This window comes from Lagenorhynchus albirostris, chromosome 2 (genome assembly GCF_949774975.1).
Source record: "Lagenorhynchus albirostris chromosome 2, mLagAlb1.1, whole genome shotgun sequence".
Lineage (NCBI taxonomy): Eukaryota > Metazoa > Chordata > Mammalia > Artiodactyla > Delphinidae > Lagenorhynchus > Lagenorhynchus albirostris.
Genome location: NC_083096.1, coordinates 184,118,187 through 184,143,072, shown reverse-complemented (window position 1 = coordinate 184,143,072; position 24,886 = coordinate 184,118,187). Strand labels below are relative to the sequence as shown.

The 24,886-nt window shown below is 55.7% G+C and overlaps 2 protein-coding genes across 5 annotated transcripts; one reads left to right on the top strand and one right to left on the bottom strand.

Annotated features, from left to right (window-relative positions):
* Positions 1-2,126: 2,126 nt before the first annotated feature.
* TPRG1L (tumor protein p63 regulated 1 like) lies at positions 2,127-6,517 on the top strand. The gene is made up of 5 exons (XM_060141650.1): positions 2,127-2,414; positions 2,519-2,610; positions 2,687-2,863; positions 3,696-3,849; positions 5,201-6,517. Exons 1-5 carry the CDS (start codon positions 2,205-2,207, stop codon positions 5,393-5,395), a joined length of 828 nt encoding a protein of 275 aa, XP_059997633.1. The 5' UTR covers positions 2,127-2,204; the 3' UTR covers positions 5,396-6,517.
* A 599-nt stretch (positions 6,518-7,116) lies between these two features.
* On the bottom strand, positions 7,117-23,566 carry WRAP73 (WD repeat containing, antisense to TP73). Of its 4 annotated transcripts, none has more exons than XM_060141646.1 (12): positions 23,451-23,566; positions 20,024-20,176; positions 19,409-19,525; positions 12,889-12,961; positions 11,547-11,650; positions 10,753-10,839; positions 10,344-10,478; positions 10,165-10,242; positions 9,055-9,160; positions 8,289-8,414; positions 7,709-7,900; positions 7,117-7,477 (listed from the first exon to the last, which is right to left on the bottom strand). In XM_060141646.1, the coding sequence occupies exons 1-12, from the start codon at positions 23,517-23,519 to the stop codon at positions 7,335-7,337; spliced, it is 1,383 nt and encodes a 460-aa protein (XP_059997629.1). In that variant the 5' UTR covers positions 23,520-23,566; the 3' UTR covers positions 7,117-7,334. The 4 variants fall into 4 exon arrangements, with proteins under 4 accessions (XP_059997629.1, XP_059997631.1, XP_059997630.1 ...); XM_060141648.1 differs by having other exon boundaries at positions 7,709-7,896; positions 8,289-8,382; positions 23,451-23,534; XM_060141647.1 differs by lacking the exon at positions 23,451-23,566 and adding an exon at positions 20,461-21,947.
* Positions 23,567-24,886: the final 1,320 nt, after the last annotated feature.

Here is a 24,886-nt window from a genome sequence, read left to right as displayed (position 1 = left end):
GGACTCAGGAGAGGGGTCAGCGGGCACCCCAAGCCCAAATGGCTTAGACTGCCCTTCAGGGGCCCGACTCAGGCCCACCCTGCAGGAACCAGCAGAGCAGACTCAGCCAGGGGCTGTGGCTGCCAGAGAAGGGGGCTCCCTCTCCCCACGGGGCAGGGCCCCAGGCGGGTGTGACCTGGCCCCTGGTCCCCAGGGGGAGGCAGCAGCTGTCCCCACCCCGCCTCAGCAGGCCAGGCGGCTAGAAGCAGGTTGCTGCCTCTTTTTGCACACTCAGCCCTCTTTGAGACCTTAGTCTTTCCAGGAAGCAAAGTACCAAAGCTATTTCGGTATCTGTGGTACTTTCGTCCCTCCTGTTTCTGTGGCTGCTGACGTCCAGGTAGAGGAGCGAGGGGGAGGCTGAGGACCTGCTGTGTGCAGAGCTCAGCACCCTCCCTCGAGGGACGTCCTGGGAAGGAAGGCCAGCCACCCTGCAATTGTTCACAGACCGGGATGGCATCCAAGTCTGCACAAGCCAGGAGGGCTTTGGCTAATCAGCACGGCCGCACCAGCTGGCGGCCTCGGGCACCTGGGCAGAACTCTCCAGACCTGTTTCTGCAACTGCAGCATGTATACAAGAGAGCATTTACAGCCCTGGGCTCTTGTGAAATTCAAAGAATTAAGAAAGGGGTTATAAACTCCAAAGCGCAGTCATACGCCAGGAGCTGGCTTCTCGAAATTGCCTAGCTAACAGGGCACAGAAACACGCACAGACACACACACAGACATACACACACACACAGAGCAGGTTGCCCGGCACGCGTGGAGCCGACGATTATATGAAACAGCTAAGAACTAGCAGTGAGGGTAGTTAATGGCAGTGTCTCCTGGGGACAGGGCTCTAAACTGAGTATTGGAGGATGGATACAGTAGGGGTGAGTCGAGAAGCCTTTCTGGTGGGGGGAGTAATCTGGGGTGTGACTAGAGGCAGCGGAAGGCCAAAGTGACCAACCGGGTGAAGATAACAGGTGCTGACATTTGTAAATTGTCATGGATACAGCCCTTGTGTCTCCAAGACAACGGGTCAAGGTGGATGAAAATGAGGTTGCCCTAGAGTCTGTGGGTGCCAGGACCAGGGAGCTGAGGTCCCTGGCAGGGCCTGCAGCTGCCCAGGGTGCCGCTAGCTGCAGGCAAGATCACTCAGAGCAAGAAAAGATCCAATTCTAGTGCCGGGAGAAGAAGAGCAGAGGCAGCAACAAGGAATCCTGGTTCGGCCCTTGATGGAGTGACGAGGCCCCGTGCCTCGGTGTCCCCTTCCGTGGAGCAGGGTCGGGAGCTCTGCTCCCTAGGCGCGGGGAGCACGTCTGCATTTAGCACAGCCCTGGGCCCATGTCCCCGTCGCTCCATCCATGAACTCGCGGTCAGAAAGGCGGGGGTGCTCAGGAAAGAGCTCTGCTCCGCGGGCCGCCGCTCCTCCAGTCCCCGAAGCCCGCGCTGCCCCTGCTGTGCAATGTTGACACTCTGGGGGGAGGGCTAGTCCGGGTGGTGGTCACACCGGGCAGGAGGTGCGTCCAGGGAAGTGGTCTCCCCCGGCAGGGGTCCGCATCCAGGGGGCGATCACCCTGGGCGGAAGGAGTCCCAGTCCAGGGGGCGGTCACTCTGGGGAGGAGCCGGGGTCCCATCCCGGAGGTCCGCTGCACTTCAGCCGAAGCTGAATATAGGGGCGTGGACGTCGTGCCTCAGGTCTGGGATCCAGGACGTCCCCAGCAGCCCGCCGCACCCTGGGGGGTGGGGGCGGGCGAGCACCGGATTTACTGTGGGAGGAGCGCTCGGCACGTGACTCCCCTCTCCCCCTGGGCCTTCCGCGTCGCCTTGGCAACCTGCCTGGGCCCCGCCCTTCCCCGACGCGTAAACAGGAAGTGGGCGTGCGCGCGGCGCGCTCTTCCGGCGCAGCGAAGGGCGGGAGCGATTGTGAACGGCGGCGGGCAGGACCAATCGCGGAAGACAGCTGGGGACGACCCAATAGCGAGGGCCGGAGGGGGAGGGAGGAGGCGGAGCCTGAGGCGGGGCTGGCGAGGCGGAGCCAATCGCGGCGGGCCTCAGCGCGGAGCGGGCCCGGGGGCGGGGCCGAGGGCCCGGCTTAGGCGGCGGCGGCGGCGGCGGCGGCGGCGGCGGCGGCGGCGGCCGAGTTGGGTCCGGTCCGGGTTCGCTCGGTGGCGGGCGCGGCGATGCTGCAGCTGCGGGACTCGGTGGACTCGGCGGGCACGAGCCCCACGGCGCTGCTGGCGGCTGGCGAGGAAGTCGGGCCGGGCGGCAGCGTCGGTGGCGGCGGCGGGGGGCGGCTGGGGACGGGCACTCCGCTGCGACAGACGCTGTGGCCGCTCAATGTCCACGACCCCACGCGGCGCGCCCGCGTCAAGGAGTATTTCGTGTTCCGGGTGAGGCTGGGAGAGGGGGCGGGAGAGGGCGTGGGTGGGCGGGGCGGGCGAGCGGGCGTGACCTGTGACTTCCGCCCCCGGCCCGCCCCGCACGCGCCCAGCAGCCTGGCACCATCGAGCAGGCGGTGGAGGAGATCCGCATGGTGGTCCGGCCCGTGGAGGACGGCGACATCCAAGGGGTGTGGCTGCTGACCGAGTAAGGGGGCGCGCGCTGGGGAGGGGCCCGGGCGCCTGTGCGCCCCGGGCGCCGAAGTAACCGCTGCCGCCCGCAGGGTCGATCACTGGAACAACGAAAAGGAGCGGCTGGTGCTCATCACCGACCAGGCGCTGCTCATCTGCAAATACGACTTCATCAGCCTGCAGTGCCAGCAGGTGGTCAGGGTAGCCTTAAACGCGGTGGACACCATCTCCTACGGAGAATTCCAGTTTCCCCCGAAATCGCTCAATAAGTAAGTGTGTTGAACAGAGAGCCCGCCACCAGGGCCTCCCAGTCAGCGCTTCCGAAACCAGCCTCCAGTGAATGTCTTGCTTCAACAGCAACAGAGTGTAGAGACAGGTGACTTGTGCCCCACAGGGTGCGTTAGAAGGAATTGTGGCACAAGAGACAGTTATTAGGCTTGTGGTAAAATGAACTCAGGGTACGTTAAAATAAGCCCGACGTGGGTATTCTTCAGATAAGAGCCAAACTCAGCATTTTACTCCCGCCAAGAAAGGATTACACTTATCACCTCAAGCACTGTTGTGGTTAATTTAAAAAGAAAAGAAAAAGGTAGTGTGTCGCTTTGATTTGCAGATATTACTGAAGATTAAATTTAGAAACGTTTGATGGCCAGTTTTCAAGAGCTGATCTTCATCTGTTAGGGAGGTTTCTGAAACATGAGGAACCTGGCCATCAGTATACTCAGTTGAATTAAACGGTATATTTCAGAGTTTTGATGAAGAGATTTGGGGAGGGAATTCAGGAAGCTAAGATAAGCTCAAAATTTTGGCCAACGATAAGATGCTCAGGGAAAAGGATTTAAACTTGCAAAAATATTACTCGTTTAGTTAGCACAGCTAAGACAGTGCTTTCAGTTTGTCACATTTTAAAGTGCTGAAAGCTGTCGTTATTAGACACGCCATTCCCGTCAAACCCCATGGGCCCTTCACTGTTGTGAAATGTCATCAGTCTTATCTTTACCGGTGGAACAGATTTTTAATCTCACACCCACGACTGAGCAGGTGTTCGGGGGCGCCATGGCCTGCTGTGTGAGGTCTGGTCCCTTTCTTCCCACTCGGTAGGCGAGAAGGATTTGGGATTCGCATCCAGTGGGACAAGCAGAGCCGCCCGTCCTTCATAAGCAGGTGGAACCCCTGGTCCACCAATGTGCCGTACACCACGTTCATAGAGCACCCGATGGCTGGCATGGACGAGAAGACGGCCTCTCTGTGCCAAGTAAGAACACACACAGCAACAGCAGCACTGCCCAGTGGAACGGGAACGTTCCAGGCCTGTGCTGCCCAGGACGGTGGCCACACGGGGCTGCTGAGCACTTGAACAGTGGCTAAACAGAGAAAATAAACTCTTTTTTTCCCATAAATTTATTTATTTAGTTTTTCTTTTTTTTGGCTGTATTGCTGTGTGCGGGCTTTCTCTAGTTGCCGTGAGCCGGGGCTACTCTTTTTTTTTAAGAAGATGTTGGGGGTAGGAGTTTATTAATTAATTAATTTATTTTTGCCGTTCTGGGTCTTCTTTTCTGTGCGAGGGCTTTCTCTAGTTGTGGCGAGCGGGGGCCACGCTTCATTGCGGTGCGCGGGCCTCTCACTATCGTGGCCTCTCATTGCGGAGCACAGGCGCCAGACGCACAGGCTCAGTAGTTGTGACTCATGGGCCTAGTTGCTCCGCGGCATGTGGGATCCTCCCAGACCAGGGCTCGAACCCGTGTCCCCTGCATTAGCAGGCAGATTCTCAACCACTGCGCCCCCAGGGAAGCCCCCGGGGCTACTCTTTACTGTGGTGCATGAGCTTCTCATTGCGGTGGCTTCTCTTGTTGCAGAGCACGGGCTCTAGGCACGCAGGCTTCCGTAGTTGTGGCACGTGGGCTCAGTAGTTGTGGCTTGCAGGCTCTAGAGCACAGGCTCAGTAGTTGTGGTGCATGGGCTTAGTTGCTCCACGGCATGTGGGATCTTCCCGGACCAGGGCTCGAACCTGTGTCCCCTGCACTGGCAGGCGGATTCTTAACCACTGCGCCATTGGGGAAGCCCCAAATAAACTTTTGGTTTTTAAAAGTTTGTTAACTTACGTCTAAATAGCCCCGTGTAGTTAGCAGCTGCTGGTCAGCGTAGCTCTACGATGGGGTCCTCTGTGGCTGTGGTCGTCTTGGAGAAGGGCCCAGAAGGGCTTCGGGGTGTGGCAGGTGACCCCCGCCCATGGTAGAGCTGGGCAGTCTGCGTGCTCAGCAGGAGAGGAGGCCTTGGGGTGGTGAGAGCCGGGTCCAGGACTGGCGACAGGCCCCCACTTGCCAGCTGTGCACCTTGGCCTGCTCACCGCCTGGTGGGTGGTGGGGAGGAGTAGGTGGGTCACTACGGCAAAGCCACGTCGACTGGCAGAGTGAGGCCCGTGAGGACTGGCTGTAGCCAGTCACAGGTGAGCGCAGAGGTGAGGTGTGACGCTTGGAGGGTGACGCGGAGGAGATGAGCCCAAGGGCTGCTGGATGCGTCTGGGCAGGCGTCTCTCCAGGGTGGGGACGGGCTGACACAGACGCGTAGGGGGTCATCTGATCAAGCTCCCTGTCTTCTCTTTACAGCTGGATGGCTTCAAAGCTCTGTTAATCCAAGCTGTCAAAAAAGCCCAGAAGGAGAGTCCTCTGCCGGGCCAGGCTGGCGGCGTGCTGGTCTTGGAGTGCCCCCTCCTCATCGAGACCTATGTGGGGCTGATGTCCTTCATCAACAACGAGGCTAAGCTGGGCTATTCCATGACCAGAGGCAAAATCGGCTTCTAGGCACCGCACGCGCACGCGGGTCTCTTCCCTGGGAGAGCCAGGCCGATGGGACCCTGGGGGCATCAGGCCTCTGGCCAGCCCCACTGCCACTGGCAGGGTCCGAGCCCCTTACCTGTAGGGGTCTGGGCACGATTAGCATAGTCAGATGGACCATATACTTCAGCTGGATACTGGGCGTCTGGTCATGTGAGCTCCAGACAAAGCAGAATGAATGTCGCTGTCACCGTCCTGGCCGGTATCTGCTTCCTAGAACCTCAGTTTCCGTGCCCCCCACCGCTGGGGTCTCCATCTGGCTTCCTGTGGTCCCTCCCACCCCAGCCCTGGAGCATGTTAATAATAAACGTTGCGTGATTCCAGTGCAATAGCCCTGTCAGCACCGCAGCTACATAGATCGCTACATCCAGGGAGGTACCTGAGACTCAGTGCCTGTGGTGGTTTACAGTTGGCGTCCAAATCTGTATTTGGAGATTTAATCCACTTTCTTAAAGCTAATTTGAAAGAAGCCAGCAGGCGCGAGCTCATCAAGAGACGGTCTGCCTTGTCAGCTCCTGAACGGACGGACACTGGCTTTTGTGGAAATATGTGTTCGGCCTAAAGTCACACTTTTTCTAAAATTAACCTATATTGTGTTAATACTACTTATGGCATCTTCCCCAGGCCCAAAAAGGTTTACAGAAAGTCATTTTAAGACAAGTCATTAGTCTGAGAAAGTCACATTGATGAGTTCTTTGCACACAATTTTGTCAACTCGGTTAAGTTTGTATTGTCATATTCATGTTTAAAAAGGGAATTGCTTAGTTTGCTTGTAAAGAATGCACTTCTGAAAAGGAACCACATCAGAGTCTCCTGACGCAGCTCGCCCCTAGACACCAGCCCGGGGGAGTCGTCGTTCCGTCCACGGCTGAGCCGTCTGCCTGGGAGCGCCTGTTGAGGATTTAGCTGCTGGCCCGCCGGTTCCTCCTCATTATTTCTGACTCTGGCGTAGCTGTGGTCAGCATGGCCGTGATTCGGATGCAGGGTCCTGTCCACATCGAAAGGCTGCCTCACAACTCCGCCTGGGTCCTGAGCCTTTGCTTTCAGTCTTGTAGTAAAGACATTTAAAATCTGAGTTGAAACATTAAACAGTGGGTGTCATTCCTTTCTTAAAGTTATTAAAATAGGTGCAACCGCCAAGAAAGTGTCCCGTTAAATGAGAGAACCTTAGAGCATGAGCTGTTCTGTGTGCTGGTCTTGAGCCCTTTGCTGTGTGCAGTGAGGGTTCTGTGCCACTCGCTCCCCTCATGGCCACCAGGGAGTGGTGTGCACTGCCGAGCCTCTACCTAGGGTGACAAACCCTCATTCCCCCACCAGCCTTCTCAGCCCTGGCCGCCTTCCTGAAGCACCCGGATTGTTCCAGGTGGACAGCCAGAGCGGACGGTCCCTGCGGGGAGCCGACCTTGACCCAGCCGCCCCAGGGCCTGCAGCTCCAGCCTCCCTTGGAGGTACAACCCCACCCCGGGTGCTCAGGGCTCCCCTCCTCTCCCGAACAGGCCCCATGGGACCCACAGGCCGCTCTCCAAAGCGTTCAGTGACAGAATGGAGGCTCCGAGCAGAGCGGGTCTTGTGTGAGGGGGACTGGCCGCTTGGGGCACAGTTTCTCTAAGACAGTGAACCCCAAACTTAAAACTGACCTAGAAAACTTTCCCGTGACCTAAACCTTTGAAGAAAGTAAGCAAGAGACATTTTATGAATTAGCAAATATTTATTTTAAGTAACAAAAATTAGTTTTATACCATACGTATTAACAAAAATGGCTTGCTATAGAAAAACAGAAGCAAAACGCTTCCTCCGGGCCACCCCAGTGGGAGACGCAGCACCAGGAAGCTCTGCTCCTTTCCCACGGCCAGCACAAGCCAAGGTCTCCCACCTTGAGCCACGTGGGCCTGATGAAGCACGGGCCCTACGTGTGGTCACCCGCCTGCCCGAAGGCTGTGCCGACCCCCTGCTCTGTCTCCAGGAAGCACAGGCAGAAGCGGTCCTTGCTGAGGACGGCCAGGGAGTCCCCGCTCAGGTGCCAGCACACGGAGAGCACCTGGAGGCCACCTGGGGGAAGCCAGGAGGTCAGAGCAGGGCAGGCCAGCGTTCCAGGCTGACCCAGCGGGAGCCCCCGAGTTCAGCGGCGGGGAGGCTCCCCTGGCCTGGGACGCTAAACGCCGCGGGCCCCAGTCAGGTGCGCACACCGGCGACCCTGAGGTTTATGGGAAGGTGCCTCCTGAGAAGGGCTTTCACCCTCTGCTCGAGGCCGCGTTTGCTCACGTCACCGCTTGCGCTCACCTTCCCCGGGTACCTGCACCGACACGCAGCCCGCCGGCGACCACAGGTACACCTTGCTGCCCCCCGTGCAGATGGCCAGCCGGGCCTGCCGCGGGTCCCACTGGAAGCAGCGCACGGCGGACAGCTGCTCCAGCACTGCGAGCAGCCTCAGCTTCTGGATGTCCCAGATCCAGACGGCGGAGGGGACACTGTCTAAGGAAGGAAGGCGTGAACAGGCCCACTTGAGTCCCCGTGCCGCTCCCGCCTGAGGACGGATGCTGCCTGGGGTCTCAGTGGGGGGGGCCCTCCCGGGGGGGGCCCTCCCGGGGCTGCCTGGCACACACGGGAATCCTGTCGGCCTGAGCCCTGCTCCTTCCCAAAGAGGGACGTAGAGGGAGCAGAGGCCAGGGCCTGAGGCGCAGGCGCAGCGGCTGGGCGGCTGCTGCTCCGATGGGCCCAGTGACCCGAGACGCTTCTGCAGCAGGACAGGAGGAAGCGCGTGCGGGAGACCCGCACCCCGACTCTCCTTTCAAGCCATTCGACTGCCCGGCCCCGAGGGAGCGGTGAGGGGACAGCACACACACGTGGACGGGCCACTGACCACTCCTCGTCGCCAGGAAGCAGTTGTCGGGACTGAAGGCCAGTGCCCCGATGCCGATCCTGGGGTTGGCTCTGTCGGCGGCAGGCTTCAGCGTCTGTAAGGAGACCGGCACCGAGGCAACCTCGTCTGGGCGTCAAAAGAGAGAGCACCCTGAGCCTCCCCGCGGGGCGAGGGCCTGCGGTCCTGCCCACAACCCCCTGCGGGGCAAGAAGCAAGCACAGGGCAGGGTCTTACGGAAAACAGGGCTCGGTGGGAACCTGGCCGCGGCGCACAGGGCCTGTCCTCGCGCCCTCCCCTGCGAGGCCGTGTTTCTGGAGCTGCGACGGGCCAGGCACCACTGCAGGGCCTGGTGGCCGTCCCAGTGGCTCCTCTGACGCCCTAATTACGCCATTTTACAGACGAGTAACGTCCCAGGTCCCCGACACAGCTGCGGTGTCTCCCTGAGCCCTTTGAGGGCCCTGCTCACCCAAGGAAGTCAGTGTTCATTAAAAAGTCGCCCTCAGAGGACCAGCCGTCAAATGAGGATTCCCAGGGCTTGTATTCAGTCAACAGAGCCAGTGGCCAGGCGGCCTGCTGGCTCACAGCTAAGAGACACGCTGGCTACCAGGCATCGCAGGAAAGGAGAGGATTTGAAACAACAAGGAGCGTCTGGAATCTACCTGGACCCAGAGAACTCTTTTTTCCATAATAAAAGGAAAGGAAAGGGGAGGAAGGGAAAGGAAAGGGGAGGAAGGGAAAGGCCCCCACCCCGGGCCCAGCTGCTCACATTCGCTCTCCATGGAGGACAGGGGTCCAGCCGCTGCTCTGGGCGGAGGGAAGGCCAGGCGGCCCAGCACCAGTGGCGGGCTCTTCTCGGCCTCCTTGTACACCACCTGGAAGACAGACGGCCCGGGCAGGATGTGCAGCCGCGGCCCCGCTCACCGCGCCCTCCTGGGCACTCTCCACGAGGTCTCACCCCCGGGCCAGCACTTCAGTGGGGACGGGTGACAGACGGGCCAGGAGCGAGGCAGTGTGCGTCACCGGAGGCCTGACAGAAAGGACGAGCGGCCCGACACCTTCAGACTGCACCGGCCACGGGGTGGAAGGACCTCCGGCGAACCCTGTGAGGCCTGGGGCAGCGCCACCCGACCCGGCCGCCTTCCAGTCCTGTTCCTGCAGCTCCAGCAGGTCCTCCAGTCCCTGCCGGCGTCAGGGCTGCTTCTCTCCTCACCACTCACCCATCTTAGGCCCCTCACCAGCAGACAACTCACTAGGGTGTCTGTCCCCATCCCTGCTGTCCCCCCCGAGGCGGGGTGTCTCTCCGGGTCCCTAAGGTCTCCGAGCACCCAGACCGGCGCCTGCTGAATAAATGGATGCCTGTTCCCACCTCAGGGCCTTTGCACTCCTGTGCCTGTTCCTACTGCCGGAATTGCTCCTCCCCAAACCCCGCATCACCTCCTCCCCGTGTCTGCCCCAGGACCCCTTGGCAGGCAGCCTTCCTACCCACCCGGGGAAGACACCAGCCCTCCCAGCCCTGGCCCAGACTCCATGGGGCAAGGGTCTGCCTGCTCTTCTCCGACTGGCCCAGAGCACGGTGGGTGCAGATGCTTGGCGCCTGCAGGCAGGGGACCCTGTTCACAGCGCAGAGCAGGAGCTGGTCCCAGAGCGAGCCGCAGGGCTGGGGGCTGGGGAGGGGAAGGACACCACTTTGGACCCCCTGGGAACGTGGCAGGAGAAACAAAGGCCACTGGGCAAGTCTGACGATTGAAATGTTACAGTATCAGAAGGTTATGGGGATGTAAGGACCTGTAGCACCATAAGTAACAGAAAGTGAAAGAGCAGTTTTCGACCCCCTTCCCCAGATACTGTTCAAACAGAAACGTGCTTCCAGACTTACTATTTTGGGATTATTAATGGTCGCAGGATGCCCGAATTCTGTGATCATTTTCCACGTCACGTGGTTAAGAATCCGCACCTGTGGCGGGGAGCGGGGGTGGGGGGTGGGGGGGTGGAAACCACGTGGTCAGAGCCGCTGGGGCACTGGCCGTGGGCTTCACCCCGAGGACGCCCTCCCACCTTTCCGTCGTAGCTCCCGACTGCCAGGAACTGACTGCTGGGGCTCCAGGCCACGGACTTGATGCCCAGGGACCGCTCGTAAGCACAGAACGCAGACAGCAGCCGGCCGTCCAGGGCGTAGAGCAGGATCTTGTACTGCCGAGACACCGACATTGTTACTGAACCCAGAGCGCAGGCAGTGAGACTCGGGGCGGGGACACCGCCCTCCCCGACGGCGGTGGGAAACGGGGACGCGGGATCACAACTAGGGGAGCCAAGCGGTAACACGGTGCGAGGGGGAACCGGGCGCTAACAAGCTCCTCGGCTCGACGTCTGAAAGACGCAGTTAATGCGCTCGGCGTTCGGAGGCCGTGAGAGAAATACTGGCGTCGGCGCTTAGAGCAGAAAGGGTCCCGAGGGGGCCGTCTACCTCCAGGCAGGAGTCCCAGGCGGCCAGCACGCAGCCATTGGGGGCCCACTCGATCCCGGCCAGGTCCTGCGTGTCCGTGTCAAAGTGCTTGCCGAGGCGGGCGGGGGGAGATGAAATTGAAAATGTTTTCAACAGACACACGAACGTTTATTTTGTAACTGATGTGTTAACACATTCAGTATTTAATATCCTCATCTGGACACGGACAGAAACGTGTACAGCCGTGTCCTCCTGCTGTGCCGTCCGGCCTGAGCGCTGGGGAGGTTGCAGGCCGGGCACACGGGGCTGCGACGTGGCTCAGGCCTCCGTCCGCCCCGCGCCTGTACCTGCTTCTTGCCTGGCTGAGTCTTGTGCCTTTAAGACCAGCCCAGGCAAGACCCTCCCAGGACATCCCTGCCCCGTCGAGGAGGCCTCTGTCTGGTGGCATCCGGGGGTCCTGCCCGGCCCTGTGCGTCTGTGTCCATGGCCTCCTGCCCCACGCAGGAACGTGCTCAGTGTTAAACTCCAGCTCACTCTTCCGCCTGATGCAGCCACACGTATGCAAATACCACGGAACCAACAGGAAGGGAGGCGGCACCAACCTGGTGGCCTGTTAACTGTGAACACACCGCAAGCACGCGTCATCTCAACACATCCTACGAACGCCTGCCGGTGTGCGTGCAGCACCGGCCTTTGGGAATCTGGAATCACATCGCTCCATACCACGGAAGATGCCCTGGAACCTCAGACAATGCACTCCTCCCCTCCCCCCATGCCCCAGGGCCACTCGGCTCCCAGGTGGGGACAAGTCTCACCCGCAGAAGCTGCCAGTCGCTGCAGACCAAGATGCTCACGTAGTCTTTGCAGTCCCGTCTCTCGGCCAGCGCCAGGTAGCGGCCGTCCCTGGTAAAGGTTATTCCTGCCGAGAAGAGTGAAAGGTCCCGGGATCGAGAAGCAGATTGCAGCAGTGGTTTTCAAGTTAGAACGAGAAAGAGAAAGCAGAGGTCTGAAGAGGGGGACGTGGCACACAGAGCCCGGCGTCTGTAGCAGGGAGTGTGTGTCTACAAAGGGCGGGGTCTCCACACCCTTGCTCAGACTTCTGACCTGCAGTGAACCTGCGAGAAATACAGTGACCTGAGCCCCGATGAGCCCCAATCCATTACTGGGAAGTGCGGTGCCCTACGGAGTGTTGTGTTCTTAGGAAATTAACCGCAGGAAACTCAGCTGGTTCGGAGCAGGCTTGTCATGACATTTCCTATTTTTATTTTTGAATTTAAATTTGGAAGAAGTCAATTCAAGGTAAGAATCTGGCTGCAACCAGACTGTACTTTCTCGGTCCATATTAGCGAACCGAGCCCGTGGCCACATTTCATACCTCATGGGTCAAAAGAACACCTAAATGACAGAGCTGTCATTTCCACCAAGAAGGGTGTGTGTCATCTGGAGAGACACTGATATTCAAACTATAAAAATAAAAAATAAGTGTACAATTGCACACCATTCACATGTGAGGTTCAAACTGCTGACGGCAAGAGAAAAAAATGGAAAAATCATTCAAACTATGTACTGCTTCTTTCTGTTTCTTAACTGAAATACCGCCATGTAACTTCAGGACTCAAGACAGTGGGGCACCCGACTGGCCCAGCTAAACCCGTGGGGGCGGGCTCCCCGCCGGCACAGAGGACACATGCCTCTGGCCCTCGTCGGTGATGTCCAGGTGGGACAGGTCGCCACTTCCCCACTCCAGGCCTCACAGAGTTAAGTCAATGGAGGATTCGGTTCAGAATCCGGTGTGTGAGGTGGGGGTGCGAGACTGACATGAACTGGAGGGACCTGAGCACCCAGTCAGGCAGCAGATGTAAGGGGTTTACGTGTAAGTCCTTCTTCTTTGACGTCCTAAAGGACAATATACCCTCCTTAGTCACTGGCGTCGCGTACAGGAGAAGCCCTAGAGACACAGGTGGGAATGGTCACAGATGAAGTACTCACTAGGAGGTCTGGGGGCGGGGGGGCGGGTACAGAGGAAAAACACTGGCTATGAGCTGACACACGGCCAAGGCAGCTCTTGCCTGTGTTTGAAATTTTCCAAGGTAAAAAGGTCCCCAAGCCCCAAACTACGACAGAGGAATGGCTTCTGAGTACCTCTGGCCGACTCACCCTGCTGACAAGCCTTAGGGTACTTGATGTAGGACACGGACTTTGTGCACAAGGACCAGACAGTTATCCGCAGCTGCCAGGGGCAAAGGGAGGGAAAAGAGAAAGGAAACAGCATATATTTAGCATCTTTGGAGAGACCATTCCAAGTCTTACACCAGATCGTCAGCGCCCAAGCGAGAGATTCCCGCAGCAGTTCCCGCGTCAGCGGTCCTGTGGTGTCTTCTGCCTGAAGACGTGTGTCAAACTCACATGTTACGATTGCTACATTTAAATGTTATTTTGGCTGCGCCAGGCGGCTTGTGGGATCTTAGTTCCCTGACCAGGGATGGAACCCGGGCCACGGCAGTGAGAGCGCAGAGTCCTAACCACCACTGGACTGCCAGGGAAGTCCCATGTTTGTTAAATTTAACGCTCCTGGTCCTTGGTTTTCATTTTGTGACAATATTATCTGATTGACACAAAGTTAAATACAAGTTCATTGTAGTTCAAAGTACTGTCATCCCTCCTTCTCGGCCTCATTTATGTTGTATCACAGGCACGTCTGTACAGGAAGCAGCAGCATATAGAGGGGCCAGCACTGCAGGGGTTTCAGGTACCCACGGGGTCCTGGAAGGCATCCCCTGAGGATAAGGGTGGGGGGATGCCGTAGTCACAGTTCTCACATAATAATAACCCTAAACACGCTGCCTAGAGAAACACGTCTAGGAGGGAGGCCACGCAGGACGCTCCTCAGTCCTCTGAAGCAGATGAAGGGCGAGCAGCTCTGCCTCACCGGGCAGCCCCAGGCTGGCAGGGACGGGAAGTGGCCCGACTCCGCGCATGGAGGCCTCTGCGGGAGATTTCTGGGGGACCCACCGTGGGCACATCGCGCAGGTAGCGACAGCTGCCCGGGCTGTTGCAAACGGCAGGAAGCAGACATGTCAGTGAGGGACCTGCGAGTGCGCCAGGGATGGACGCCTGGGCTCGGGGAGCTGCGCTCGGGGTCGGTGGAGGGGGACGCACTGTCACCCCGGCCCTGTGAGCAGGCAAGGCCCCCGCGCCCAGGCACGGGGAGGGCTGCTGGGGCCGCCCCAGACCCCCTCGGAGCCTCAACGTGAACAGTCACCCTTGACCGGAGTTTCCAAATGTTTGTTTCGGAAAAGCATGTCCACACCACTCCCATCGGCCGTCAGGGAAGGTAAATGGGTGCCCTGCCACCTCCAGCTCCCGCAGCCCCCAGGCCAGTGGACACGGACGAAGCTGTGTTTACCAGGCGTGGTTGTGAGGTAAGGAACACGGGCTGGAAAACTGCTTTCATCAAATAAGCACAGCTTTAAAAACTGTGGGACTTCACATGAAGTAAAACGCAGGGCCCCGCGTTTCTGTACCAGTGTGATTCCTGCAAGCTAGGCCCTTTTCCTTTTTTAGCTTAGGAGGTTTAAAAAATGAATTAACTGCATTTTCTCCACATTGTCTCTTAGGAAAGAAAAGAATCTGATGAAGAATCTGATGTCCTGAACTGCCTCTGTGAAAAGCTCACGCGGCATTTGGGGACACGAGGGATGCAGACAAGCTGCAGGGTTGGCAGCACTTCTGGGCTGTACTCAAGGTAAAGCGCTTGTCCATCTAAGGCAAAGGTACCAGGGCGTGCAGACGAGGCACGGCCCAGGAGCGAGGCTCACCCTGACGACAGGCTTGTTCCCTGTAAAACCTGCTCTTGGAGGCCAAGGAGGGTGGAAAGGCACACCCTTCCCAGCCCAGCAGGTCTGGGTGTTAAATCCACCTGGACACGCACAGCCGGCGCCATCTGGCCTGGAACACCTGTCCTCCAGGTGAGCGAGGGAGAGGAGGGAAGGCCCAGGGCGCTCCGGACTGGAAGCCCCCCATCCCCTGCCCCATCCACACTTCTCTGTTAAAGGCAGAAAAGACACAAAGCACCTAAGCCTGATTTTTACCCGCCATCCCCCGTCAAAAGCCATCCCCCATCAAAAACCGTTAAAAGAAACCCAACTGTGTGTAACCTTAACAAATGCAGTGAGAAAGAGGCAGATAAACGCCCGCCTCCCCTCCGTGAGCTCGAGCAGGTGGCAGCACCACAGGAGGGGAGAGCGCAGGGGGACAGGCCAGAGGTGGCTGAAGGGCAGGCTCCCGGAGGGCCGCCGACCAGGCCCGCTTCTGTGCTCACCCACACACCCTGCGGCGGGAAAGCGGAGGCCAGGGGGCCTTGACCTGGGATTTCAGGTCTGGTCCCACGGCATCACCGTCACCACCAAGGTCCTTCCAAGGTGTCGGCCCTTCAGCAGGACCCCCCTCTGGGCTGGGCTGTGCTTTCAGGCGTTGCCACATTTAAGGGTGAACTGAAACGCTAATCTCACCAGAGAACAGTCACTTTTGAGAAAGAGTTCCTTAGCTCATCTCCTTTCCCACAACACTTTCTAGCTGTCTTGACGTAAAAAATAAGTACATTGTTATTACTTGATCACTGCTGCCGGTGGCCTGGAAAATTCCAGTACTTAAACAAAAATACTTAAAATGACGTTTTCCAACTCAGAGATTGTTTGGAAAATTAACTCAAGAAACACAGCAGGGTTTCCCTGGTGGCGCAGTGGTTGAGAGGCCGCCTGCCGCTGCAGGGGACACGGGTTCGTGCCCCGGTCCGGGAAGATCCCACATGCCGCGGAGCGGCTGGGCCCGTGAGCCATGGCCGCTGAGCCTGCGCGTCCGGAGCCTGTGCTCCGCAACGGGAGAGGCCACGACAGTGAGAGGCCCGCGTACCGCAAACAAAAAAAAAAGGAACACAGCAAACTGACAGCAGCCCACCGAGTTCTTTATCAGTATGGATGTGCGTGGCTTCCCTCTCTTGTTAGAAGTGGGAATGCATTCAGAGGTCCAGTTCCTCCCGGTTTACACACGTACACCTGCGTGAACACCCTTGGCCCTTCCCCTGGCCTGAAGCAGAGTCAAGAGCTGATACAACAGAATGGAAAACTTTGGAATAAATTCTATAAAGTATGTACAAGATCTATCCAATGAAAATACCTCTTAGAAAAAAAATTTAAAGACTTAAGAAAACGAAAAGTGTCCAATGTTCATGGATCCAAAGACTCAGTACTGCTCAGACGGCCGCCACCCCAAACCGCTCTACAGATGCGGCGCAGTCGCAACGGTAAAATTCTGGCACAATTTCTTTTCTTTTTAGAAATTGACTAATTTATTGCAAAATGGATACGGAAATACTAAAGACCCAGAAAGGCCAAAACGACTCCGAAAAAGGACAAAACTGGAAAACACACTGATTTGGGTTTCCAGACCTACTATTAAGCTTTAGTGATCCGGAGCATGTGGTATTGGCACAAAGACAGACTAAGAGATCAATGTAGCAACACAGAGTCCAGAACCAGCCCCGCATACCTACAGGCAACTGATTTCTGACAAAGGTGCAAAGTGGGGAAAGGACAGAAATTCAAGACGAATCCCACATCTGCACTTAGCAGCTGACATCATAAAAACTCTAAAAGAAAACAGAAGAAGCTGTGTGATCTTGGGCTGGGCAGGGATTTCTTTAGACACAAATGATAAAAGAAAAAACTGACCCATTAGACCCCGTCAAAATGAAAGACTGCTCTTTAAAAGAAACTGTTAACAAAATGAAAAAGCAAGCCAGAGACCAGGAGAGAATATTTACTAAACATGTATCTGACAAAGAACTTGTAACCAGAACCTTACAGCTCAACAAAAGGACAAACGGCCTAATAAAGAAACGGACGGATGATATGAACAGACGAGAGTTATAGGATGATGGGCACACAAAAGACGCTTAGTATTATCAGTCATATGGAAATCACCAAGAAAACCCACAGTGAGACACCAGCACACATCAGACTGCCTAACAGAAGGGGCTGTGATGAGCAGCGTTGGTGAGACTATGGAACAAACTCCTGCACTGTTGGGGGGAAGGCTAAACGGCACAGCTACTGCGGAAAAGAGTCCGTGGTTTCTTAAGCCGTAAACATATACCTCCCGGCACCCCCCACTCCAGGTTTTTACCCGAGAGAAAGAAAAACCCGCGTCCGCAGACAGCCCTGTGAGGATATTCACGACAGCTCCATCGGCCAGTGGGTGATACACACACAGGGTGGGGAATCCACACGGGGACACCACTCAGCTCCGAGAAACCGGAGCTGATGCCCACAGACGCGGACGGATTTCAAGAAGAGCACGAGGCCGAGTGATGGAAGCCAAACACAAAACTCTGCAAGCCACGTGGCCCCTCTCACGTGGAATCTGAACCGTAAACCAAGAGCGACAGGAAGCAGGCCAGAGGTGGGCAGCAGGATGACTGGAGGGCGGGAGGTGCCCACTGGGTGGTGTAGGCACACTCCATGCTCACCGGGGCGGCAGCTACGTGTCCCAGCTCACGGTCCACACGCTTAAAGTGGGTGAATGTTGCTGTTCATAAGTAGCTCCAATTGGCTTTACTGAGATAGAAGAAAAAGTTCTCCGGTCGGGGTTTATTTTTTTAAGACAACTACAGGCTATTTACAACATACATACTAAAATTTAAGGATACGGAAAGGCTGAAAGTCAAAGGATGAAAAAGATATACCCTGAAAGCCCCAACCCCGGAAGGATGGCGTTTGGCGCCATCATCTGACAAAACACACTGCAGAACAGAAGAAACTATGAGACGCGAAGAACCGTTTATAATAATAAAAGGCTCAGTTCACCATGAAACCTGGAACAGCTCTAGTAACAGAGCCTCAAAAACACACGAGGAAACCTGGCAGAGCAGAGGCAGCGAGGAGGGCACGGCCCTGTTACACGTTAACATCCTGTAACACAGGAGGGAGACGGGCCGACGACGGCACAGAATGGAAAATCGGGACCGATCGCGTCGGTGTAAAGAAATTCAGTTCTCGAGACAGGTGGTAAAGACGGACTTCTTAACAAATCCTGTTGGGAACAGATAAAAATGGATACACTCCTGACACGACCACTGTAAACTCCACGTGAACCTGAAATACATATTTAAATTAAGTGTGTGCGTGGGTGTGTATAAAGTAAGATATGGAAACTCGACGTCACCAATACTTAGAGAAATGAAAATGCAAACCACAGTGCAGTACCACTGCAGTTCTACTGGACTGGCATCCATTTAACATCCTGATCAAACCACATCTCCTACAACCAGGCGACCTCCCCTCCCCAAACGTCCGAGAGAGAACGCCTGGATACGGGCTGGAGCAGACGCCCACAGTCCATTCCCTGCAGCATGGACCGCAACAGCTCCAATGCCCAGCACCAGCAGGGTGGCTGCATAAACCGTGGCATGACTTTCCCTACAAGCACTGAAAGAAGCAGTCAAACCCTCGACGTGGATGAATCTCAAAAACGATATCGAGGGGGAAGAAAGAACCACAACAGAACACAGAGTATGAATCCATTTAAGCAAACTTTAGACAAATGCACACCATAGTGTATGGCGTCTGCACACACACGCGCACACACAGATAAGACCTTGCGGTAAGTAAGGATGTGCTTAATGCAAAATGCAGAGCGAGGAGCCCCGCGGGCTGAGGTGGGGCCCACAGGCACCCTGCAGTCCTGAGCGCTGTTCTCAGGCCTCATGGCAGCGCGCAGGCTGCCTGTCAGCGAACCTTGTCCAAAGAGCACGGTTTCTCTTTCACACTGACAGGTGCCTGTCTGGGGGCTGGATTTGGGCCCGAAGAATCATAAGCATGAAGCCTTTTAGATGAGGCTATATGAACAGCTCAAGTTCTCTCCAACAGCCCTGTAAAATGTCAACGTGTGTAACGTGGAGAAACCAGGCCCCCTTCACTTGCTGTCTCCCTCCCCAATGGCCTAAACTGGCAGACATCAAACTCAATATAATGACGAGATGTGTTCACACCACCCCAGCCTTCCCTGATCCCCTAATGTGACACGCTGACGAGATGTATTCACACCACCCCAGCCTTCCCTGATCCCCTAATGTGACACGCTGACGAGATGTGTTCACACCACCCCAGCCTTCCCTGATCCCCAATGTGACACGCTGACGAGATGAGCTCACACCACCCCAGCCTTCCCTGATCCCCTAATGTGACACGCTGACGAGATGAGCTCACACCACCCGAGCTATCTCTGATTTACTGTCAGACTTCAAATGTTCTTCGCGCTCAGAGCTCCTGCCCAGGGCCCCATGTCCCAAGTAAGTCCAAGGCTTGAAGAGGAAATGAATGAAGAGGTTAGAAACACACAGATCAGATGTCTTGAGGGAAAGATGTAAATTTGTTCATCCTGAAGTTCATTTACAATTGTTGAATCAAAGAACCTGTTTAAATCCTTAAAAATATAATTTAAGCTGTTCTTTTAAAAAAATCTTTTCTTTTCATTAAAACTGGGCAAAAAGATTATATAACAACACTCATGGGCTTATAATGCTCTGACCACTTACGACGTATACCCTTCCCCCCAAACCACCCACTCTAACGCTCCCAAGCAATTCAGGAGGAGGGGGCCTTCGGGGCGCCCCACTCACGTGGAATTCCGTCGTGTTGAGGATGTGGCGCCCATCGGGGCTCCAGCAGGAAGCCACCAGCCCTGCCGAACCCTCGTCTATTTTGCAGTGCCACTCTGGCTGCTCCAAAGACCACACCTACAGTCACAAGAGAGAGACGAGTCAGTGCGCTACGCAGGCTTGAAGCCAACCGGCCACGAGCTGCGTGGCGGCGAACACGGGCGAGCCCTCGGAACCTTCCAGCACGAAGGGCTGGGCCCGGGTTGCACCGCAGAGGTAAGGCGCGCTACTCGGTGACAGCGTGTTGTCGTGCTCCGAAGGGGGCACCCCTCTGCTGTCCCTGAGACCTCACTTAGTTAGGTGTGGGGTCTACAACAAGACACATCTCAGCGCTCCCACACAGGACGAGCGAGTTGCTGGGCTGCCCTCTGAACACTGCCTGTTACTGAGTTAACTTGGTTACAGATCAAGGACACTTAAGTGTCTTCTTATCTTAAACTATCTTAAACTATGAGCGAACTATTAATGGCCTTTGAGCTGTGCTGCCTCTTCTTCCAGACCGGCAGGGCACAGGACGAGGCCCTTCGCGGGGGCTACGCTCCGGGACGGGGGGCGTCCGAGCCTCGGGCTGCAAACCTGCACCAGCCCCCGCTTGTAGAGGGCACACAGGATGAAGAGCGAGTCGGCCGACCACTCGATGTGCTGGATCTGGTCCAGGCACGTGTACAGCTGGCAGATCTGGAGGGTGCTGGCATCCCGGACCACTAACCGGTACTGGACGCAGGAAGCCTGGAGGGGGAGGAGAGAGGCGGGCGGTGTGGGCTCTGCAGGAGGGTGCTCTCGGCGCGGCCCTCCAGCCAGGGGCTGCCTCCTTCTCTCCCTGCACACACGCTTCCTGCCTAGATGGCCTCGTGCTCATCCTGTGGACAGCCTGTTCTCAACAAAGAGGAGTTAATGGAAGATAAAACTGAAATGTACAAACCAGGTGCCCAAACTGTTGAATCCCCAGAGAAAGTATTATTTGCAAACTCTCTACTGGAGTCAGGTTCTACTTTCTTCACTGTGTGACTAACCCTGAAGCAGGAAACAGCACTGCGGAGAGGCCCATCTGTGAACAACCCAATCCTCTCTGCTTCCATCACCTGCAGACAAGCTGTAAGGAGTGAGCAGGGAGGTGCAGGGCTGCGGGGGAGAACGACCCCAGAGGCGCAGTTCCCTTCTGTTCAATGTCTGACTTGGAGCCTAAGCAACAGAAAGGCAACACACAGGTTTGAAATTCTGCAGGTGTAAGGACGCTTCATAAATGCTCATTGACCTGTGATGAGAGAACAGAAGAGACATGTTGGTCTCTGCCCTCAGGTCCTGACACAGGGCTCCTGAACGAAACCTGTGCAATTTCCTGGGTGACAGGAGCATCTTTTGTTCTAGATCGGCAACTCTGGGTGGGCTCCTGGATGGGGCTGTCACCCGGAAGACCAAGCCAAGATTAGAAGCTTGGAAATTTCAGCCCCACCCCCCTTTCTCTTCGGCGAAAAGGACTAAAAATGGAGTTAATGATGGCTCAGGCCCATGCGATGAAGGCCCCGTAAAATCCCAATAATACGGGGTTCAGAGCTTCCAGGGGAGTGAGCACAACCAGACACGGAGGGTGACGCACCCCAGATTCACAGGGACAGACGCTCCTGCACTCAGGGCCCCCCGGGCCTCATCCTGTGTATCTCTTCATCTGGCTGCTCATGCGTGTCCTTCACCATATCCTTTAATAAACTGGTAAACGTGTTTCTCTGAGTGCTGTGAGTCACTCTAGCAAATCAATGGAACCCAAAGAGGACATCATGGAACCTCTGACCTATAGCCAGACGCACAGGTGACAACCTGGACCTGCAACTGGCGTCTGAAGGGGGAGGAAGCAGTCTTGTGGGACTGAGCCCTTAACCTGTTGGACCTGGCGCTCTCTCCAGGTAGACAGTGTCGGAATTGAGTCAAACTGTAGGACACCCAGCTGGCGTGGTGGACAACTGCTTGGTGTGAGGAAAAAACCCCACACGGTTGGTGACCAGATGTGTCAGAAGTGTTGAGTGTGGCCGTCGTGTGGGACTCATAGGAGGAAGGGCTGGGGGGTTCTTACACACCCACATTAACTTATTCCTAATCCTGACTCTGAAAAGTTTAAGTGTTAATACAGGTTTCTTAAAGATACAGTTACTTGATGTCTATATTTGTTAATAATATCCAAATCCAAGCAAATAATTTCTATGATTGAGTAAACGTACCTGCTAATAGGACAGTACCTCACAGTTCAAAAATCAAGAACTGACTTTTCAATGTTAATTGCTTCATTTTTGTATTTATCAAGGTCAAACTGGATTATTGGATTTTTGTTTTATAAACTCCCATTAAAAAAAAGCCACAAGAGGGACTTCCCTGGTGGCACAGTGGTTAAGAATCCGCCTGCCAATGCAGGGGACACGGGTTCGAGCCCTGGTCTGGGAAGATCCCACATGCCACAGAGCAACTAAGCCTATGTGCCACAAATACTGAGCCTGCGCTCTAGGGACCGCGAGCCACAACTACTGAAGCCCGTGTGCCACAACTACTGAAGCCTGCACGCCTAGAGCCCGTGCACTGCAACGAAGAGTAGCCCCCGCTCGCTGCAACTAGAGAAAAGCCCGCACGCAGCAACGAAGACCCAACACAGCCAAAAAAAAAAAAAAAAAAAAAAAAAGCCACATGAGTTTTGCATGGGAAAAGAAGAGTAGGGGAGGGATTGCAGATTAGAAATACTATGTGTTCCATGCCTATCTTTTCATATTGTAGCTTTGAAAGCTGTGATCAGTTACAATAAACTCCTTACAAAATGGAATGTTTGTAGCAACACTTGGAAAAACCTTATCAAATCTGTTGCAAAATATTAAAAATGGCAACATGGCCCTACTTTTTCCAGCACCTAGGATAGAGCTTTGAAGAACATGGTTCCAGTAACATTACTGTCTAGCGCTCACGATAGTTAAATCAGAAAGATCTGATTATTTTGGTGTAAAACCCAAAAAAGTACCAAAATTAAATGAGGAAATATAATCTCTCTCTTTATAATTCACTAGAATTTTCATAAATGACCAAAGGGGGGGGAACCCCTAACGTATGCAGGAGTATTTTGAATATACCAAGGTTTTTTGGGGTGCCACTTAAGCTAAAGACATTTTGTATTTTGGAGCTGAATGCCATATTATGGGATTTAGAATAAAACCTCCACAAAGAAGGCAAACGTGTACATCCATCCTCAAAGAACTAGATAAGGATGAAAGGAATGTTAACAAAACTCGAACTGAAAAAAGAATCAGGAAGCATCAGTTACTAATTAGTGAAACTGAGTACACTTTTTATAAAGCATAATTTTTCTTCTTCATGTCTTTCCACTGCCAATGATCCCTCACCCACCACATGCCCTCACTCTAAGATTCTGAGGATATATATGGGTCACGCTGGTATATTTCAAACCTTAACTTTCATGTACAAGACAGCTCAGTGATGTCAGAAGCATTCTGCCACCCATGGAATCAGCAGCTTAAATCTCAGGAGTGCGGACAACTCTCTTTACGCATAGAACGCTGTTATCTAAATCATTCATCTGGCATGTAGTAGAAACGGGTGAAGAGGGCTGGGAAAGGCGACAACAAGCAGCTGCACCACTGCACCAGTTTACAGCCAACTGGTAGACTATATACGTGCCTTTTGTGACAAACTAACAACAACGATCCGATATCTCCTGTGTCCTCAAATCTGTGAAGGCAACATTGCTTTTACCTGCCTTTAACAGATGGAAACCCAGGTGCAGGCATCAGGCGGCTTCCTGGGTTCCCAGGCTGCAGCATCTTCCCAGGTCCCCTTCCCAAGGTCACCTGTCTACAGCACCTGCCCGGGGCCCACACCTGCAGACCCTCGAGCTCCCTCCATCCAGGCCCAGCGGCCGCCCCGCTCTCCGCTCCCTGGATCCCCGCCTCCCGGTGAGGACAGGCGCCTCCCCGCTGAGGGCCCACCCTCGGCAGGCCCCGCGGCCGCTCACCAGATACTTGCCGTCCGGGGAGAACTTGCAGAGCAGGCTGGAGAGCTTGAACACCTCGGAGAAGTTCATGGCGGCTGCTGGACCCCACGACCGCGAAACGCAGCCCGCCCAGCCCGCCGCAACCGCCCCTCCGCGACCGGAAGTGACGGAGGACGAGCGCCGCAGCCAGTCAGGGCTCCGGGCGGACGCGTGCATTATGGGGCTTGTAGTTCGCCACCCGGCACCCCGCGCGCCGCCGCGCCTTAAAGGAGACGCGGCGTTTCGTCCCACCCGGGATTTCCGCCGGTGCTCGGGTGTGGGGAGGTCCCCTTCAGCTAGGGTTGTCAGATAAAATGCAGAAAGTGCACTTAAACTGAATTTCACATAAACAACGAATCATTTTCTAGGATAAATATGTTCCCAAATACCACATGGCACGTATTTATGCTGAAAAACTACCCCCTTATCTGAAATTCAAATTTAACTGGCGTCCTGTGTGTCTGTGTATTTATATTCATATATTTATATTTAATGTAAAGACATATTTACATGTAAATGTATTCAAACATAAACATGTGCTTGCGTATAGAATATATAATATAGCGCATAAGACGTATTTTATATTTTATACATGGAGTATGAATAAATATTCGTTTTTCTTTGTTTGTCTTTTGGCTAAATCCGGCAACTATGCCTGCAGCAAGGCCCTCACTTCACGCTCAGGAGCTGCTCTGATCCAGGAAGTAACGAATTTGACGCTTGCTCCGCACGGGGAGCGCGTGGATCGCGCGCACCCGCTTGTCCGTCTCACGCGCGCACCTGCGCTCGGACCCGCGAGGAGGAGAAGGACACCCGGGTCCGGACCCGGGGCCCCGCCGCGCCCGCCCTCCGCACGGACAGGAGCGAGCAGCTGCGTCGGCGCTGGCTCTGCCGACCTTGCCTTCCCCGTGAGGGCCTTGTCCCCTCGCCCACTAGGGACTCCGGGTCCTCTTCACCCAACATCAGCCTCCCCCCACACCCCCGCCAGGCCCTGCCGGCGCCTCTGCCGCCCCAAGATGACACGGACCCTGACACCCAACCCCGCTCCTGCGTTCTGAGAATCGAGACCCGGCCCGGGTCCTCCTCGCACCTCCGCGAGCCGGGCCCGCGTCTTCGCCCTGCGGAAGCCCACCGACTTCCCAGAACGAACGGGTAGGGGATGCGTACAGGCGTCCTGCTCGGCGGTGCCGGCCTTTTTTTTTTCCCTGGCCAGATCAAACCCTGTGTGATTCGTCTTTGGGCGCCCCCCCTTACCCCGCACCTTGCAAACAGTAGGTTAGCCATAAAGGTGTGTGGCAGTCAGCCAGACGGGCCAGGTGAGGTGCGGACGCCGTGCACCAGTCCGGGGCTGCGCACAGTTCCACGGCAACATTGCCGCGTGGGTTCCCCTGGCCTGGGAGCCTCGGTCGGAGGGAGAT